The following is a 19,592-nucleotide window of genomic DNA, read 5'->3' on the forward strand; positions in this document are numbered from 1 at the left end:
TAAAATTTTTATTTGCGTCGTTTTTTATTTGTTTAGTTACGATCCGCGTACTAATAATGATTTGACAGTTGACGTTTTGACGGCAAAATGGCGTGTCATTGCGAATCGCCGAGAAAAAAAACGATTTTTAAACAGAAAAATTCATTTTAAACACAAATTATATTATGTAAAACGTGTAAAAAAGTTAAAATAGAGTATAAAGACTAAAAATTTCGTAATTTACGATAAAATTTTTATTTGCTTCGTTTTTTATTTGTTTCGTTTCGATTCGAGTATCTAATAATGATTTGACAGTTGACGTTTTGACGGCAAAATGGCGTGTCATTGCGAATCGCCGAGAAAAAAACTATTTTTAACAGAAAAATTCATTTTAAACACAAATTATATTATGTAAAACGTGTAAAAAAGTTAAAATAGAGTATAAAGACTAAAAATTTCGTAATTTACGATAAAATTTTTATTTGCTTCGTTTTTTATTTGTTTCGTTTCGATTCGAGTATCTAATAATGATTTGACAGTTGACGTTTTGACGGCAAAATGGCGTGTCATTGCAAATCGCCGAGAAAAGATTTTTATCTACGAGAAAAAAACGATTTTTTCGAACATTTCGTGGCGGATCAATGCGTTATCATAAAACAGAATTACCTCCAATTCACGACAGGTATAAAATACGATATAAAAGAAGAATACAATTCGCCGGTACCGGTGGAATGGTATCCGCACGCCAATTCCTACTACCCCTTCGCCGAGGACGTCGATCCCTTGGAAAGGGTGAATCATTTATTGGGCGACAAACCTTCGTACGTATCTTTGAATAGTTTTTACGCGGATAGCGGCGAATTTAAAGAACCGATTTATTCGACGAAAAACGCCCAACAGAAATATCTCGAATCGAATCCGGCGTCTTTTATAATATTGGGAAAACCCGGTATCGGCGAGGAAAATTTGGGAAAACGACTCGCCGATTATTGGCAGTGCGTCTATATAGAACCAGGATTACTTATCGAACAGGAAATTCGAAGCGAAAGCAGGGCCGGACAATGCATAGAATTCAATTTGAGATGCGGCAGATCGATCGGAATCGACGTCATTTTGAGGTTAGTGGAAAAACGCGTCAATTCCGAATCGGCCAAACATCGAGGTTTCGTCATATGCGGATTACCGGTTATACCGAATTCCATGTACAAAGAAGATCCGACGTCTTCGGAATCGGCCGTTTTTACCGCCAAAGAAATTTTCGACGAAATAATCGATAGTACGTTCGAATTGGGCGTACCGCCTCCTAGCAGACCCCGATTATCGGAAACTGCCAGCAAAAGCGTACGAGGAGAAGGCGGCGAAGTTATCATCGAAGGCGAAGGCGAAGGCGAAGGCGGCGGCGGCGTAATACAACCCCCAAAACAAGCGATAATCGCGGAAACGCCGTCGGTCGACGTCGGAGACAATTACGACGTTTGTCAACCGCCGGAAATAAGTACCGATTACGAAGAACAATTAAATTTTCTTTTCAACCTTTTCAAACCGCCCTTTTTAATAATTTATCTGATATGTAACGCCAAAGACGTTATCAACAAAAGGGCGAACGAAAAATTCGATATCTATTCGAAATTGGACGTCAATTTATTACACGAGAAATCCAACAAAGCGATTTTCGATTATTTCACTAAAAATAATACCGTAGAATTATTACCGGCGGATTATTACGAAACTTTTATACACGACGACCTCGTCACCGATAACGAAATGACGAATTTGAAACATCTCGTCGTTTTACCGAAAAATTTTCCCGTAAACGTCGAATCCCAATTGGATTCGTACCATTACACGGCGATGAATTTCATCGAACGCCGCATCATGACTCACGATCCGGACTATTTCGTCAAATTGGACGGTCGAACTAGTACGAAAAGAATGTTTTACGTACTAAAAGCCAAATTGAATTGTCTACCTTTACAAAAAGTCGTAATACCGCAACGAATCGTAACACCGACGACAACCGGAGAAGACAGTCCGCCGATAAATTACGTAGACGAAATGACGTTCGATGAATTTTTCAAAAAATACCGAAAAATCTCCACTCCCGGTATTAATTTCCGATGGAATTTATCCGATTGGGGGGCCAAATGTCCCGTAGCGCTCAGAAACGGTATAATCAGAGAAGGTAATAAAGAATATTGCGTACAATTTATGGATAAACTATTTTTTTTATCGGACCAAGAAGCTTTTTACAAATTCTATCGAAATCCCCGTAATTATCTGTTGGATCCTTACCCGAAACCGACTTGCAAAATATTTATATTCGGTCCGAAATGTTCGGGTAAAACTTCGATAGCGAATTGTTTGAGTTATTTATTGAACGGCACCGTTTTATCCACCGTTTCGATGGTGGACGATTTTATAGATCGGCGCGAACAAGAATTCAAAGAAAAAATCAAACAGGCCGCGCTAACCGAAGCTCTGGAACTACTGAACGAAACGAGACGCAAAGAAGCCGAAGAGGCCGAAGAAAAACGGATAAACGATATAAAAGAATGGGTGAATAACGTTAAATCTCTAGTAGAATCATACGGTAATTTGATAATCGAAATGCAAAACGAATCCGAAACAGCCAAATTGGAATTAACTTCGTTCCCGATGGCTATGGTCAAATACGATATAGCCGAAATAGAAACCGAAACTACTATAGCCATTAAAAAAATCAAAGATCAATTGATACAATCGAATATACCGGAAGGTAGTTTCGAAAGTATCCAACAATTCGTGCAGGATCGACAAAAAATGATAACCGCCATACCGGACAATTTAAAAAGGAAAATCGTCCCGAAACCGGCGACCGTCTACGACGAATTCGTCGTACAATACGTAAACGACGCTTTATCCAAAGCCGTTTACGTACAAGAAACCGTAAATACCGAAAATATAGTCGATATAATTAAAACGGCGATTAAAGATATCGAAGAAAAATATTTGGAACAAGGCAATAACCGAGGCGGTTGGATAATAGACGGCATGTTGATCGACGCGGATATTTTAAAAAATTTGTACCCCGATTACATGGCCGACGATATTTTCGTATTAAAAGACACCGGAGATTTCGAATTTTTGATAAACAGATACAAAATTCGAGGCGCCAATATATTTACCGATTACCGAGATTTTTTTATGAGTTTGGGTAAAATAGACGCCGCTTGGAGATCCCCGTCGCGAATAACGTCGACCACTTCGTACAAATACAAATTGGGAAAAAGTATTTTATCGGAAATATTCGACGATCCCCGATTAGGCGGTACCGCGACGGCGGCGGGGGATTTAATAAGAGAAGAAAATTACCACGAAGAATTGTTAAAATACGATATCAAATTAACGGAAATCGAAAATTATTTCAAAACGATAAATAAACCGATTCTAGAATTACGAATAACCGATAAAAATTTAACGGAATTATTAACGGAATCGATTAGATTAATAGAAGACGAATATAGAGTTAAAGCCGATTTATATACCGACGAAGATAGAGCCGAAGAAATAACTTTATATAATAATAATAATAATAATCGACAGGATAATAATAATAATAATTTAATCGAAGATTTAATATCGGACGATTTGATCGAATCGAATCGCCGATACGGCGACACTTTACATTATTGTCCGGTAACTTATCACGAAAATTGGGTAATTTGGAAAGGTAAACGAGATTTATCGATCAAATTCGACGATCGGATTTATTATTTAAGCACCGAACAAGATATGAATAAATTCCTATTAAATCCTCGACGATATATAACGAATAAACCGCCTAAAGAATTACCGCCACCGAGAATTTGTATAATAGGCATATCGGGTATAGGTAAAACCGATTTATCGCGAGCCCTATCCTTCAATTACGGTATTTTTTACGTAAGTTACGAAAATTTATTAAAAAATTATTTCAATATAAACACCGACGAAACTTTGGAGGAATTAAAAAGGAATATAAACACCGACGAAATTCTACGGGATTATTTAACGGGAAACGGCGTTTTACCGATCGATTTTTATCGCGCCAATATTTTCAAACTTTGGTTCGAATACCCCATCAAAGAATTGGGTTTCGTCATAGACGATTTTCCGAAACGAACCGCCGATATAAACATCATGATCGAATATAAATTGATACCGGATGCGATAATCAGATTGTCGTGCGACGCGGATCTGGTTAAGAACAAATTGTTGCGGGACCGATTGGAGGAATGGCGGAAAACGGTCGAAGAAAAAAAATTGTTGTGGGAAGAAACGAATAAAGGAGTTTTGCAGGATTACGAACGACGCAGAGAAAATAGATTTCGAGAAATGATAGAGGCGAGAAGGGAGGAGAGGTACGCCGAAAAAAGGAGATCGAAATCGGAAAATTTCGAGGAAAATTCCAGTTTGTCTCAAGTGAGTTTCGATTCGATAGCCGAGCAAAAAGATATCGACGAGATAAATAGGATTTTGGACGCGGAATCGCCGGACGTAGCGCCCGAACCGACGGAAAATTTCGAGGAAATTAAATCGTCGTACGAAGATCGAATAAACCGACACGTCGATCAAGAAATGGATTATTTGAAAGACGTGCAATACATTTGCGATTATAATTTGATACCTTTCACGAATCTCCCGATATATTTGGAGGATTACGCCAAAAACGAAAGGAGCGTCTATTATCACACGGAATATATCAAATTTAGGAATCAATCGTTTTTCGAAAGGTGTTACGACGTTTCCACACAAGTCGCCGATCGATTATTGAATTGCGGTTATTATTTCCTTAGTAAATTCGGAAAAATTTGCCCGGTGCAGTATCACGAAAATCAAAATCCCTTCCTAATGTATCGATATTCGGAATTGAACAACGACGTTTTTCCAATTATACACAGGTGAGTTATTCCCGATTAATTAACGCGTTGTTATACTTAAAATACCTCGTATTTAGAGGGGAAACTCGTCCTAATACTAATAATTCTAATACCGGAAGTATTTGGAATAAATAACGTTTGACGTTTGACGTTGACAGCTAAAAATCTTGTAGAAACCACAAAACTACAACTTAAGATATAGATCTACATGTCGATAATGATAAAACAGAGTCTATGGAAATAGACGTTGGTGTTGGAGTTGGACAAGAAACTATTTAGAAATGAATAAACAAAATGGGGCGTTAACGGAATTATGGATAAACTATTAAATAATAAATGGCGAGAAATAAAAAGATTTCGGGAGGATATTGATATCGAAATGTACGAAAGTAAATTACGTCTGTGAAATTTCGAAAAATGACGAAAAAAACTATACGGAAATTGGGAATTCGGGAGAGGTAAATACTAAAAAGAATTTGTGGAGGAAAGTAGACAGAATGGAGATGAAAAAGAAGATCGAATCATACTTTTTAATGAGTCACCAATCGACTAGTTTATAAAAAACGATAAGATTAAAGTGATTGAATCACTCGGAACGAATTGACGAAGACGAATTCTCGAAACGAGTTGCACGGAAGATACCAGAGGGAAAAAGGAAAAGATTCAGACCAAGAAAACGTCGGAGGGAAGTGAAATAAGACCCGGGGAAAGACAGTTTTAGGTTAGGATGTTAAAACTACAAGATTAAAGTGATTGAATCACTCGGAACGAATTGACGAAGACGAATTCTCGAAACGAGTTGCACGGAAGATACCAGAGGGAAAAAGGAAAAGATTCAGACCAAGAAAACGTCGGAGGGAAGTGAAATAAGACCCGGGGAAAGACAGTTTTAGGTTAGGATGTTAAAACTACAAGATTAAAGTGATTGAATCACTCGGAACGAATTGACGAAGACGAATTCTCGAAACGAGTTGCACGGAAGATACCAGAGGGAAAAAGGAGAAGATTCAGACCAAGAAAACGTCGGAGACGAGAAAAATCAAGAAAACAATAGAAGCGGATAGAAATTACATCCTTCTGACCTAATTTTTCCAATTTCACACCTTTCTATATGTTTATCCGTCTAAATTTTAGGCCTGTTCTGTTTTAAAATAAGTTTTTTTTTCACAATTTTTCATATTTAGACGAAAATTTAACGATAACGAATATTTAGGAGCTACATCTACTTCATTGTCGGTAAAGCAAACGTAGAGAAATTCAAAAAACACCCTCTCAAATATATCGACGTGGAAAACATCAATTTCCCCCTAATACCGATGAGAATAGCCGTATCGGGTCCCCCCAAATGCGGAAAAACTATATTGGCCAGAAGAATTCAAAGAGAATACGGCATGAAAATCGTATCTAGAGGACAAGCGATAAGATTCGTTCTGACGATTTTACCTTTTTCGAATTTGGCTACCAATTTGGAAACCATATTGAGAAGAGGCTGGGAACCCACAGATGAAATGGTGGTTAGGTGCGTCGAAGCCGCCACAATCGATCCATGGGGCGTTACTCAAGGTAATTCAAACATTTTCGGTTTTCAGTTACTCCAAAAAATAGTTGTTCGGTACCGAATAAACGATAATTGCGAAGCTACATTCGTGGATATGCGGACTACTTCATATTTATTTAATAAACGCACGTTTTTATCGATTTTTTGTACGAAATTGTTTAGATTATAGATATCCATTACTTATAAGACAACCCCCGTATTTTATTTCGAGTTGTGTGCGTATAGAGATGGGAACTCGCGTTTAAAAATAACACTTTATTTTTTTTGTTTTTTTTTCGTCAATTGCACGTTGATCCATTACTTGTAAGACAACCCCCGTATTTTATTACGAGTTGTATGCGTATAGAGATGGGAATTCGCGTTTAAAAATAACACTTTATTTTTTTTGTTTTTTTGCGTCAATTGCACGTTGATCCATTACTTATAAGACAACCCCCGTATTTTTTTACGAGTTGTGTGCGTATAGAGATGGGAACTCGCGTTTAAAAATAACACTTTATTTTTTTTGTTTTTTTTTTGCGTCAATTGCACGTTGATCCATTACTTCAAAGACAACCCCCGTATTTTATTTCGAGTTGTGTGCGTATAGAGATGGGAACTCGCGTTTAAAAATAACACTTTATTTTTTTTGTTTTTTTTTCGTCAATTGCACGTTGATCCATTACTTATAAGACAACCCCCGTATTTTATTACGAGTTGTGTGCGTATAGAGATGGGAACTCGCGTTTAAAAATAACACTTTATTTTTTTTGTTTTTTTTTTCGTCAATTGCACGTTGATCCATTACTTATAAGACAACCCCCGTATTTTATTACGAGTTGTGTGCGTATAGAGATGGGAACTCGCGTTTAAAAATAACACTTTATTTTTTTTGTTTTTTTTTTCGTCAATTGCACGTTGATCCATTACTTATAAGACAACCCCCGTATTTTGTTACGAGTTGTGTGCGTATAGAGATGGGAACTCGCGTTTAAAAATAACACTTTATTTTTTTTGTTTTTTTTTTCGTCAATTGCACGTTGATCCATTACTTATAAGACAACCCCCGTATTTTATTACGAGTTGTGTGCGTATAGAGATGGGAACTCGCGTTTAAAAATAACACTTTATTTTTTTTGTTTTTTTTTTGCGTCAATTGCACGTTGATCCATTACTTATAAGACAACCCCCGTATTTTGTTACGAGTTGTGTGCGTATAGAGATGGGAACTCGCGTTTAAAAATAACACTTTATTTTTTTTGTTTTTTTTTTTCGTCAATTGCACGTTGATCCATTACTTATAAGACAACCCCCGTATTTTGTAACGAGTTGTGTGCGTATAGAGATGGGAACTCGCGTTTAAAAATAACACTTTATTTTTTTTGTTTTTTTTTTCGTCAATTGCACGTTGATCCATTACTTATAAGACAACCCCCGTATTTTATTACGAGTTGTGTGCGTATAGAGATGGGAACTCGCGTTTAAAAATAACACTTTTTTTTTTTTTTTTTTTTTGCGTCAATTGCACGTTGATCCATTACTTCAAAGACAACCCCCGTATTTTATTACGAGTTGTGTGCGTATAGAGATGGGAATTCGCGTTTAAAAATAACACTTTATATTTTTTGTCAATTGCACGTTGATCCATTATTTATAAGACAACCCCCATATTTTATTACGAGTTGTGTGCGTATAGAGATGGGAACTCGCGTTTAAAAATAACAGTTATTTTTTTTTCTGTTCACAGGTATAATATTCGACGGATTTCCTAATACAATTTCCGAAGTTAGACATTTGTCGTACGCCGGTTTAGTACCTCAATTAGTGATCGATCTACAAGCGACGAAACGACAAATGTTCGAATGTTTAGGAAACGATACGGGACGAAGAGGTTTCCCCAGATATAGTATACGTTTCGTTAATCATTTATACAAAGGTTACAAAGAAAATACGGAAACGTTCAAACCTTGGTTCGATAGAGAATACCAAGTAACGACGAAAATTTCGATAGATACTTGCAATTGGTCGGTTTGGTCGCAAGCCAACAAAGTTATAACGTCGGTTTTATTCGAAATCAAACATTATTTCACGCACTGCCACCAAGATTGGCCGTTGAGGTTATGTAACATGCAAGTAACTCCCCTGGAGTTTTTGGAAAGGCAAAGTTCGTACAAAACTTTTTGTCCTTGTTGTTTGCACTTCAGTAATATGCTTACGAGCGGCGGCGACGTTCCCGATAGAACCGGTTTGGTGCAATGGAGACAATTTTACTATTGGTTATGCCCCGAGCACGTGGAAACGTTTCTAAAAACTCCCGAAGCTTTTTTACCTCCGTACGGAGCTAACGCGTTACCTCTTTACTTACCGACGAGTTTACACCTCAAGTTATTCCCGTCGAATCTATTCGAAGACGGTACGTGCGTCGTTTGTTACAAAAACAAAACCGTTATCGTGAAAGGGGTGTTGAAATACGCGGTCGGTTACAATAACAAAACTTATTTGTTCGATAGCCAAGAATGCTTGGAGGAATTCATGAAAAGACCGACGCATTATTCGTTCGATATCAGATTCAAACCGCCGGAGAATTATCCTAGTTTGGAGTACGGCGAACTTCCCATATTGGGAATGCTCGAGCAGTACGTCGCCAAGGACCTGATTACCGCCGTTAAATATATATCGAGGAGGAGACCGGTCGTACCGGGTCTGAGCGTTTCTACGTCGGCCGCTATCGGTATAGGATTGTATTTGAAAGTTTACAATAAATATATTTCGGAAGAATACAAAATTAGGTATTTGGAAGGGGATTCGTTGTTCCGTGCTAGAAGGAAGAAGTTGTTGGATTATTTGTATAAGATGAAACACACCGTCAATCCTTATCTAAATTACCAAGAACCTCTACCGAAATTTCAAATGTTGGAAAGCGACGCGTCGGCGTCGTCTTCTTGCAGCGATAAATCCGCTATATTATAAAATTTACGGTTTAGATGATAAAATTAAATCTATTAACGATTAAATGTGGTTTTTTTTCACTATTTTGAATCCCTATTCAATTAAAAACGATAAAATTTTCATTTCACCTCGTATAAAGCAAACACTTTTCGTCGAACCTCGTATAAAATATAAACCTAATAAAAAAATTTTAGGTTAGATTAGAATAAACCGCCAAAACATCACGTATTTCAAGATAATACAAATAAACTATAAATTTCTAATTAACCTCGTATATCTATAAACGAAAAACTTTTCATTTCACCTCGTATATCAAGTATATTTATTGACGGACATAATTGAATCAAATCCTAGATATAAAAACGAAAATACAAAAATAATTTACGTATTTTTTCGTCGAACCTCGTATAGGATATAAAACTAATAAAAAAAATTGAGGTTAGATTAGAATAAACCGCCAAAACATCACGTATTTCACGATATTACAAATAAAACAACAAAATATAAATTTTTAATTAACCTCGTATATCTATAAACGAAAGACATTTCACCTCGTATATCACTTTAAAAATGACGGAAATAATTGAATCAAATCCTAGATTTGAAAACGAAAATACAAAAATAATTTACGTATATTTTCGTTGCACCTCGTATAGGATATACAACAAATGAATAAATTTGAGATTATATTAGAATGAATCGTCAAAATCTCGCGTATTTCATGATAATATGAAAAAAAAACAGTGATATATAAATTTCCAATTAACCTCGTATATATATAAACAAAAAACTTTTCATTTCACCTCGTATTTCAAGTTATGAAGCAAACACTTGAAAAATAATGGAACTATATCAAGTTTGAGGTCATCTTTGAAACTTATCTCGAAATTTAAAAAATTTTTTTGTAACTTTTTTCTTAACCTCGTATATCTATAAATGGAGTAAACGTGCAAAAAGTAAAAATTATTCATTATAATAACTCTTACATATCAATATGTTTATATATCTCAAGAAATATTTTGTTTTCCTATTATACAGGAATAGAAAAAGCCAATACATGATTGTGTATATGAAATTTGAGGTTAGTTTAGAGGTTGCGAAATCCATGCTAATTTAAATAAAACAGTGAAATATAACTTTTAGATTACTCTCGTATATCTATAAATAGACATTTATATGGAAATAGGAAAATAAAAAAATGAATACGCATGTCAAAAATGGGGAATTAATAATTTGATAATACAATTTAATTACCTAAAACAGATACTGAAAGTAAATAGATGGTTACAACAAATGTTAGGTTTGGTTAGGCGAATTTCGTAAATAAAATAGTTTTCATTGCACCTCGTATATCCTATAAACGAAGTTAATACTCAAAATTAAAAAGTTTTCAAGTGGGAGTTATCAATATTATAAAACAGTTCACAAAATACGTTTTTTGGATCATATATAATCACAAAAATAACTAGGTGAGTTCGTATATCAAATGTGAGGTTAGGTTAGAAGCTATATATCTATTAACGAATTGAATAATAATTGATGATTGTATTGAATCTTTATATAAAAAAGAAGAATTTTAACAATATTATTTTCAAACAGTAGCTGATTTGACAGCCCGCCATTTTAGATAACGTACTTGGAATTATTTAATAACCAATCATATTTATTGGGATATTTAAAGGTTTTATCGAAAATTAATGAAATTTAGGTGTAATTAGAGGTAATTGTATTTTTAAGTAAATAATTTGTGTCTAGTGTTTTAGTGTTAAAGTGATTTCAGTTCAAGTTTTGTTTATATTCGTGTTAACTGAAAAAAAATTGTGTTTAAAGTGCTTTTAGTGAATAGAATAACTTAAAATAGATTTCATTATGAAAATAAATGGGGATATTTCGATTCAGTGAGATGCGAAACACGCTATATATGAAGTTAAGTTGAAAATAATTGTAGGTAAAGTTACATTTTAATTGATTTTATTTAAGTGATATTTTGGCAAAAATTACTATCAAAAACATATACACTTTTACCTATTAATTAACTGTTTTGTCTCTCATATAACACATAAGTAAAATTCGAAAATAAAATCAATTTTAACGTTGGTACATCGCGAATTTCATGAAAAAATTTGTAATTTCGTGTTTATTTATGAACGAAACGAATATTAAAAAAGAAAATACTTATTTTCATTTGGATCGATGGTACAGAAAGGAAAGTTTTCGGCAGCAGCTGAACTTTTTGTAAGGACGTTGAAAAACGTGGATTTTCCAACATTCGGTACTCCAACTATACCAACCCTCAGATTAGTACCAACTCTACCTATCAGAGGTTTCCTTTCAGGTTCTTGAACCTTCTTCGGAGGCATACTATAAAGAAAAACCCCATACAACATTTCGATATCATTCTGTATATAAATATATCAATATATAATATAAATAGTAATAAGAGAGTGCGAGATTCTTTACAAATATAACTAGTAACCTAGTTAATAATAAAAATTCTAGTAGAAGTGTATTTTATATGATGGTATATTCAGATTTTAGCATTTCGTTCATATAATCATACACATTATGTTTTGCAACTTAATTCTCTGCAAAATAGCAATTTTCAATCTGATACTGAAATTGTAACGTGAAGATTTTTTCTTGGGGCATTGGTTATTTTTAAAAAAGCACCTAATGATAAGTTAGAAGTCTGGGCGAAGCCTACAATTTCGAATTTACCATCAATTGCTCCTCGATATTAATATAATTTTACATACTACTGCCTATGGCTATATATATATATATATTCAGAATAATAATTTTATAATTTAATCGATAAGTTACTTATTTCTTATCAAAAATTGTACGATAATCTCAAATTTAGTTCTTTCGTAAATGAAACTGTCACATTTCAAATATTCGAAAAAATACATCGTTATAAAGTTATCCTAAACTTTAAATGTAGATATATTATTAAATATATTTATTCGAAATACTAACAATATTTAAATATCAAAAATTCAAAAGATAAAGTTAAATAACGTGAATCTATATTTTCTAACCTCTATTACCTTATGGTTTCGTTACGTTCTTATTTTGAACTAAACTAAGTATTAAAATATATGAAATAAAACTAAATATTATTAATTTAAGCACTAACCTTAAGTTTTTATGTTAAATAGTATGTGAATAATTTATTTTTATAAAGAGTTAACGTTAACCTAACACTTAACACACTACCACCGGGTTGACAATGACAGTAAAGTGACTGATGACAGCTCTTACTATTCATGGAACATAAAATTATTGAAAGTTTTTACATATTTATATATTAAATATTGTGAAAATTATAATAATATTATCGTATAAACTTTTTTTTAAACGATTATTTAGTTTTTCTAACAATCCTACATCAAACCACGATTCAAGAGGATAATATTAAACTTTGGAATCGAAAGCACGTTGTTCAAATGATCAGTTATATTTCGATCAAATTATAGATCAACATCATGAGAAACATGAATAATTATAAGAACTATGTGAGACGCTCTCGGGTATAGACGAATCATATGATTATCGGTAGCTGAATATTTTTCTAATATCATACAATTATAAACGAAATTTTTATTAGAAATTAATTCAGGAAGCCGCTACGAATGAAAATTATTGTAATATTTAAAAATCGGGCCTATATTAAAAAAATTACTTTGAATAATCTATATATATGTGTGAACATGCTGCTTAGAAATAATTTGGGAACGAAATAGGTTTGCCCTATAGCGACAAAATGTATTTTATTTTTCAATAAATGATTCCTCGCAACTCGCTATTTTATATTGACATAAATTAGGTCACGTGGTACAATTTTTGACTGGAATATACTACTAATGTCAATAGTTAACCTAAAAACATAAAATTCGTGTTATATATGATATTATATCGTTTAAATACTATAAAATATTTAATTTTAAAGACACTATTAAACAGCTGATGATAAGGGTTAGGTTTTTTTGGTATAAAAGCTAAACGATGTGTATCAATCAATTTAAGATGACGTTCCAATTAAAATTGTACCACGTGATCACATTTGACGGTCTACGTCAATACGAAATTACACCTCGTATCATTTCCACACGTATCGAGATTGAGACGTTATGAATTCTGTCTGTAAAATATATTTTTCTTCAACTTTTAACGATTTCTTCGTCCCATACAAATAACATTTTTATTACGGATCTTAAATGCGACAAAACTTCATCGAACGGCTATTTCCTGTCGGCATTACAGTTACCATTTTATCGTTTGACATTTAAGACGTTTATTCTTTGGCATACGTATCGTTCCGGATGTGGCGATGCTTTTGTACCTTTAGGGCCTTTGTCCCCTCCGATATTGTAACAGTTTTGCGGTTTTTTCTTTCGAATTAAAAGAAATAGATCGTTGCAAAACGGACAGTTGATGTCTTCTTTTTATACAATGATTAATTGAGGGTATTTTTCGTCACGTTGTATTCCACCAAATCTTAAATAATGAATTTTTGTTTATAATCGTGACAGCGGATGTCATGACGAAAATTGACGCCATCTTGTGCTTAAAATATCAACTACTGATTTGACATCTGTCATAATATCGCGAAATTTGAAGTTTTTAGTTGGATTAGAACCAAATATATACGGGGAAAATAGAAAAAATATTAATAAATATTTGCATAGTATGAATTGAAACGTTTGATATTTTTTATACGTTTGCGATAGCGAAGAATTTTAATAACTGGTCAAGAGATATGATGGAAAAGCAGTTGTGGCGATTTAGAACACGCCCCGTTTAAATATTCCGAATGAAAGGGTTCGGCATCGAGAGTTTAATACGTTTTATGGATTCGTGCAGAAACGTTTATCTGTATTATAGTCCTTCGTAATTTCCATATGAGATGATTGAGATGATGACGGAGAATCAGCACTCGCGGTCGCCATGTTTGAATAATCGCGAAGCTGCCGGCCAACTTGATTATAGTGATGAAAACAACGGACGATCATTGATTCGCTACCTCGGGGTAAGATTCCCTCGACTGTCTTTGACAATTTCGCCATTAAATTTGTTTACAAATCTTCTTTTTTTTTCAAAATATTCATGTTCTATAGCAAATCTTTAATAAACGTCGCCTCGAGGCACTAAACCACTAAAACCACTGCGTTCTTTAGATAAAAAAATGTATTCAGTTTTCTAATTAAGCTCCCACGGGGTAAGTACTCTCAAAATTATCACAATAATAGAGCTCTCGTTATATTTATATTAATTTCGTCGTACGAAATACAACACATAACCTACAATTTCCATCCTACTTCCTGGCAGTGGCTATTATTTCGAAGCACGGGTCTCGATTGTGACGTTCGATCACCGCCTACTCGGTGACAATGGAATGCGCGTTCGCAGCTGCAGAGGGCGTTTGTGAAGACGCACACCTCTTTTGACACATGGTCGAATATGAAAGAAGGGAGGTTTTCGGCTACTTATTTTATAATCTCTAAATGCGTTATCGAGCAAAAATAGTTCGTCCTACTCGTTTGATGATTCGATCTCGACACACGCGCGATTGTTTGTCGAAAACGGAACCCCCGAAGGGAATCGCCATCATAACGACTCGTAACTTAGTTTCGTCGAATCAAAATTTAATTACTACTACAAAATACAAAACGCATCCGACATATTTGTTATAAAATAGGCGGAAATGGTGGTTCTATCGAAGAGAACAGATCAGGAGAACAGAAAGTTTACTATGATACTAAATAAAACCAATTATTGATTATTTCGAAGAGGTAAATTGTTTTGCATATCAGGAGTCAATAATAAACAATTCGGTTATCGTAATCGTAGACTTGGAACATAGAAAAAACGTCGCTGATTACTACAACCGGTAGATATTTTTGGAATTTATCGAAATTACAGTCAAAAATTATGAAAATATAAACTCTGGTTATAGAGGGCGCCCTAGACGAGCGGGGTATCTCAATATTTTATCTATGGACGTTCCAAATGATATAAATTGTTACAAAAGACCTACGGGGATGATTCTCTATCTGATGGACGTGTTTTTGAGCGGTTTAAACGCTTTAGTGAAGGTACTGAAGTTGACCAGTACCTAAGTCGTCCAATTACTGTTTCAAAAGTGACCAAAATCAACTAAATCGTCCATGCAGATAGTCGAGGTTGTAAACGACGATAAAAAAAACGGTTAGAGACGAAGTTGGTGCCAAGAAGACTTCCACGACTGCTTGGATCAATGGAAATAACGTATGGAGATGATATGCGGACTCTAACACATTCAGAAGAAGTTAATAGTGGTGCAGTTTACGTAGAAGGAAAGGGAATCGTCTACTGGGAAGACCAAGACCAAGATGGTACAACCAAGTGGGTGAGGATGGTAAAAAGACTTGGTGGAGAAGTAGATGTTGCAAATTATGGAGGAAAATACCAAGAATTGGACCTAAATTGGTCGATCGAAAGACAATTTACGATTATCGGTGTTTGAATTGGATTTAAACCGATTAGCGACGAAAAATATCTTCGATAAAGTTTAATGAGGAGTTTTTGAAAGAAAAATATACGCTTTCGATAGATTCATTGATGAATTGAAAAGCGCATATCCGGTTGAATATGAAAACGAATAATTTAGGACAAAAAAAAAATAATAATAAGAAGCGAAAAGTTAATTGACCAAAATGATATGGCTTATTAAATATAAAATTGCCGGTTGTTTTTCGATCGTTGTATACATCATTTCGAACCTTTGTGTGTATATAATAATGAATAGTTGAATTAAGTACATTCACAAGAAATGCATCTATGAATTAACAAAAGTCCAAAACAGCAATTTTACGACGATTTCGTATGTGCAATAGAGACATGCACATCTAGGTAGTAAACGTATAATTTCTGATTCGATTCTCATAAATATTTCCGAGGAAATTACCAGAAATTACATTAATTATAGTAACCACCAGGTAATTATTTAAAGTAAGATATTTCCAGTAGCTAAACTGGATTTTTTTCATTTAAATATAAACATCATATTCTATATCTTAAATAATAACGCCATTTTATATATATTTATATCTAATTATTAATATACAAGGTGTTTCTTTCTACAATACTTGATATCGGGCTCCAATAACAGATATTCTAAGAAAAACAGACGATGTATGTTAAAATGAAGGCCGTGGGGTAAACAATCGATTTTTTCGTTTGTATTCTTGTTAGTTTTCGAACAAGGTACAAGAACAAACTGGAAAATTTACGTGTCAAATCGTATTTACTGCTTACCAACACTAAACACCACCCTGTATGATAAAAAATAATATTTCGAGGTAAAACTTTGCACTTTTTCAATTAAAAAACTCTTTATGAAGACATTTTGCAATAAAATTGATACTAATAAGGTCTAAAATACAAAAAATTAATTCAAAAACTACACGGAAACTTAGAAACGTCAAATATCTGTTTCACAAAGTCTGTATTTACTAATTAGATTTGTTTTTTGGTACTACGCTTGAACTGTACCGAACTGGGCTAGTATAGGTTAGTTCACGAGTGTACACTTCCTAAACTAGTTCAGTCAATGTAGTTACCGAGAACAAACCTATTAGAAGCCGTCGAACAGACCATTCAATCTAATTTGTCTTTTATACCAAATTTGCTTAAAATTAAACGAAAAAATTGAAAAAACTTCGTACTTTTTCAATTAGAAACTCTTTAAAAAGATATTTTGCAATAAAATTGATAATAATAAGGTCTAAAATACAAAAAATTAATTCGAAAACTACACGGAAACTTAGAAACGTCAACTGGACTAGTGTAGGTTAGTTCACGAGTGTATAGAATTAGTTCGATGGTATACAAAGAACGATATAGTGTAGAAAAGTGCGGAGTGCAATCGATGGCTTTAGTGTACACTTCCTAAACTAGTTCAGTCAATGTAGTTACCGAGAACAAACCTATTAGAAGCCGTTGAACAGACCATTCAATCTAATTTGTCTTTTATACCAAATTTGCTTGATATTAAACGAAAAAATAGAAAAAACTTTGCACTTTTTCAATTAGAAACTCTTTAAGAAGACATTTTGTAACAAAATTGATAATAATAAGGTCTTAAATACAAAAAATTAATTCGAAAACTACACGGAAACTTAGAAACGTCAACTGGACTAGTGTAGGTTAGTTCACGAGTGTATAGAATTAGTTCGATGGAATACAAAGAACGATATAGTGTAGAAAAGTGCGGAGTGCAATCGATGGCTTTAGTGTACACTTCCTAAACTAGTTCAGTCAATGTAGTTACCGAGAACAAACCTATTAGAAGCCGTTGAACAGACCATTCAATCTAATTTGTCTTTTATACCAAATTTGCTTGATATTAAACGAAAAAATAGAAAAAACTTTGCACTTTTTCAATTAGAAACTCTTTAAGAAGACATTTTGTAACAAAATTGATAATAATAAGGTCTTAAATACAAAAAATTAATTCGAAAACTACACGGAAACTTAGAAACGTCAACTGGACTAGTGTAGGTTAGTTCACGAGTGTATAGAATTAGTTCGATGGAATACAAAGAACGATATAGTGTAGAAAAGTGCGGAGTGCAATCGATGGCTTTAGTGTACACTTCCTAAACTAGTTCAGTCAATGTAGTTACCGAGAACAAACCTATTAGAAGCCGTTGAACAGACCATTCAATCTAATTTGTCTTTTATACCAAATTTGCTTGATATTAAACGAAAAAATAGAAAAAACTTCGTACTTTTTCAATGAGAAACTCTTTAAAAAGACATTTTGCAATAAAATTGATAATAATAAGGTCTAAAATACAAAAAATTAATTAAAAAACTACACGGAAACTTAGAAACGTCAACTGGACTGGTGTAGGCTAGTTCACGAGTGTATAGAATTAGTTCGATGGAATACAAAGAACGATATAGTGTAGAAAAGTGCGGAGTGCAATCGATGGCTTTAGTGTACACTTCCTAAACTAGTTCAGTCAATGTAGTTACCGAGAACAAACCTATTAGAAGCCGTCGAACAGACCATTCAATCTAATTTGTCTTTTATACCAAATTTGCTTAAAATTAAACGAAAAAATTGAAAAAACTTCGTACTTTTTCAATGAGAAACTCTTTAAAAAGACATTTTGCAATAAAATTGATAATAATAAGGTCTAAAATACAAAAAATTAATTAAAAAACTACACGGAAACTTAGAAACGTCAACTGGACTGGTGTAGGCTAGTTCACGAGTGTATAGAATTAGTTCGATGGAATACAAAAAACGATATAGTGTAGAAAAGTGCGGAGTGCAATCGAACGCTTTAGTGTACACTTCCTAAACTAGTTCAGTCAATGTAGTTACCGAGAACAAACCTATTAGAAGCCGTTGAACAGACCATTCAATCTAATTTGTCTTTTATACTAAATTTGCTTGATATTAAACGAAAAAATAGAAAAAACTTTGCACTTTTTCAATTAGAAACTCTTTAAGAAGACATTTTGTAACAAAATTGATAATAATAGGGTCTTAAATACAAAAAATTAATTCGAAAACTACACGGAAACTTAGAAACGTCAACTGGACTAGTGTAGGTTAGTTCACGAGTGTATAGAATTAGTTCGATGGAATACAAAGAACGATATAGTGTAGAAAAGTGCGGAGTACAATCGAACGCTTTAGTGTACACTTCCTAAACTAATAGATTATTTAATTCAAGTTGTTTTTTAAATCAAATTTGCTTAAAAATAAAACGTTTTATAAACATCATTTTACGATAAAAATCTTTTGGAAATTATATTGAAATTATTTAAATAAAATAATCTGTCAGGTCCACCCTGTTTTTAATGGAAACGGTTCGGACGACCGTTCGAAATTTGACGTTTTTGTTATTTTCAAAGAAACCGATGCGGCGCCTATAAATTTTAATTTTTCTGGTTGTATTACAAAAGTTTTTGGGAGTTTTGGAAAGACCCCCCGCGTTTACCGACACTGGCGCGATGACATGCGTCAATCTGCGTTCTAGTTCTTAAACGGCAGGGGGCGCTTTAATACCCTTCTCGGAGGTGTGTTTCGAGAAATAAAAATCAGGTCGAAATTAGTGTTGGTTTTAAATTTCATAGTGTACGGCCATAAATACATAATATCCGTCTAAACTGTATTGATTTTGGGGGTTTTTAAATAATTTTCAAAACATTTTGATTAAGTCTTGAAG

The 19,592-nt window shown here is 33.7% G+C and overlaps 2 protein-coding genes across 2 annotated transcripts in view; one reads left to right on the forward strand and one right to left on the reverse strand.

Moving 5' to 3' along the window:
• The window catches only part of LOC130893083 (obg-like ATPase 1), a 39,252-nt gene extending 26,639 nt beyond the window's left edge, over positions 1-12,613 (reverse strand). The window contains exons 1-2 of the mRNA XM_057798872.1: positions 12,503-12,613; positions 11,543-11,724 (exon numbers count right to left, since the gene is read on the reverse strand). Of these exons, the coding sequence (XP_057654855.1) occupies positions 11,543-11,723 (181 nt within the window). The 5' untranslated portion in view covers position 11,724; positions 12,503-12,613. The remainder of the gene's footprint in view (positions 1-11,542; positions 11,725-12,502) is intronic.
• On the forward strand, positions 531-9,428 carry LOC130893077 (adenylate kinase 9-like). Its single transcript, XM_057798853.1, has 3 exons — positions 531-4,898; positions 6,091-6,440; positions 8,162-9,428. The coding sequence occupies exons 1-3, from the start codon at positions 538-540 to the stop codon at positions 9,382-9,384; spliced, it is 5,934 nt and encodes a 1,977-aa protein (XP_057654836.1). The 5' UTR covers positions 531-537; the 3' UTR covers positions 9,385-9,428.
• Positions 12,614-19,592: the final 6,979 nt, after the last annotated feature.

This window comes from Diorhabda carinulata, chromosome 4, assembly GCF_026250575.1.
Source record: "Diorhabda carinulata isolate Delta chromosome 4, icDioCari1.1, whole genome shotgun sequence".
Lineage (NCBI taxonomy): Eukaryota > Metazoa > Arthropoda > Insecta > Coleoptera > Chrysomelidae > Diorhabda > Diorhabda carinulata.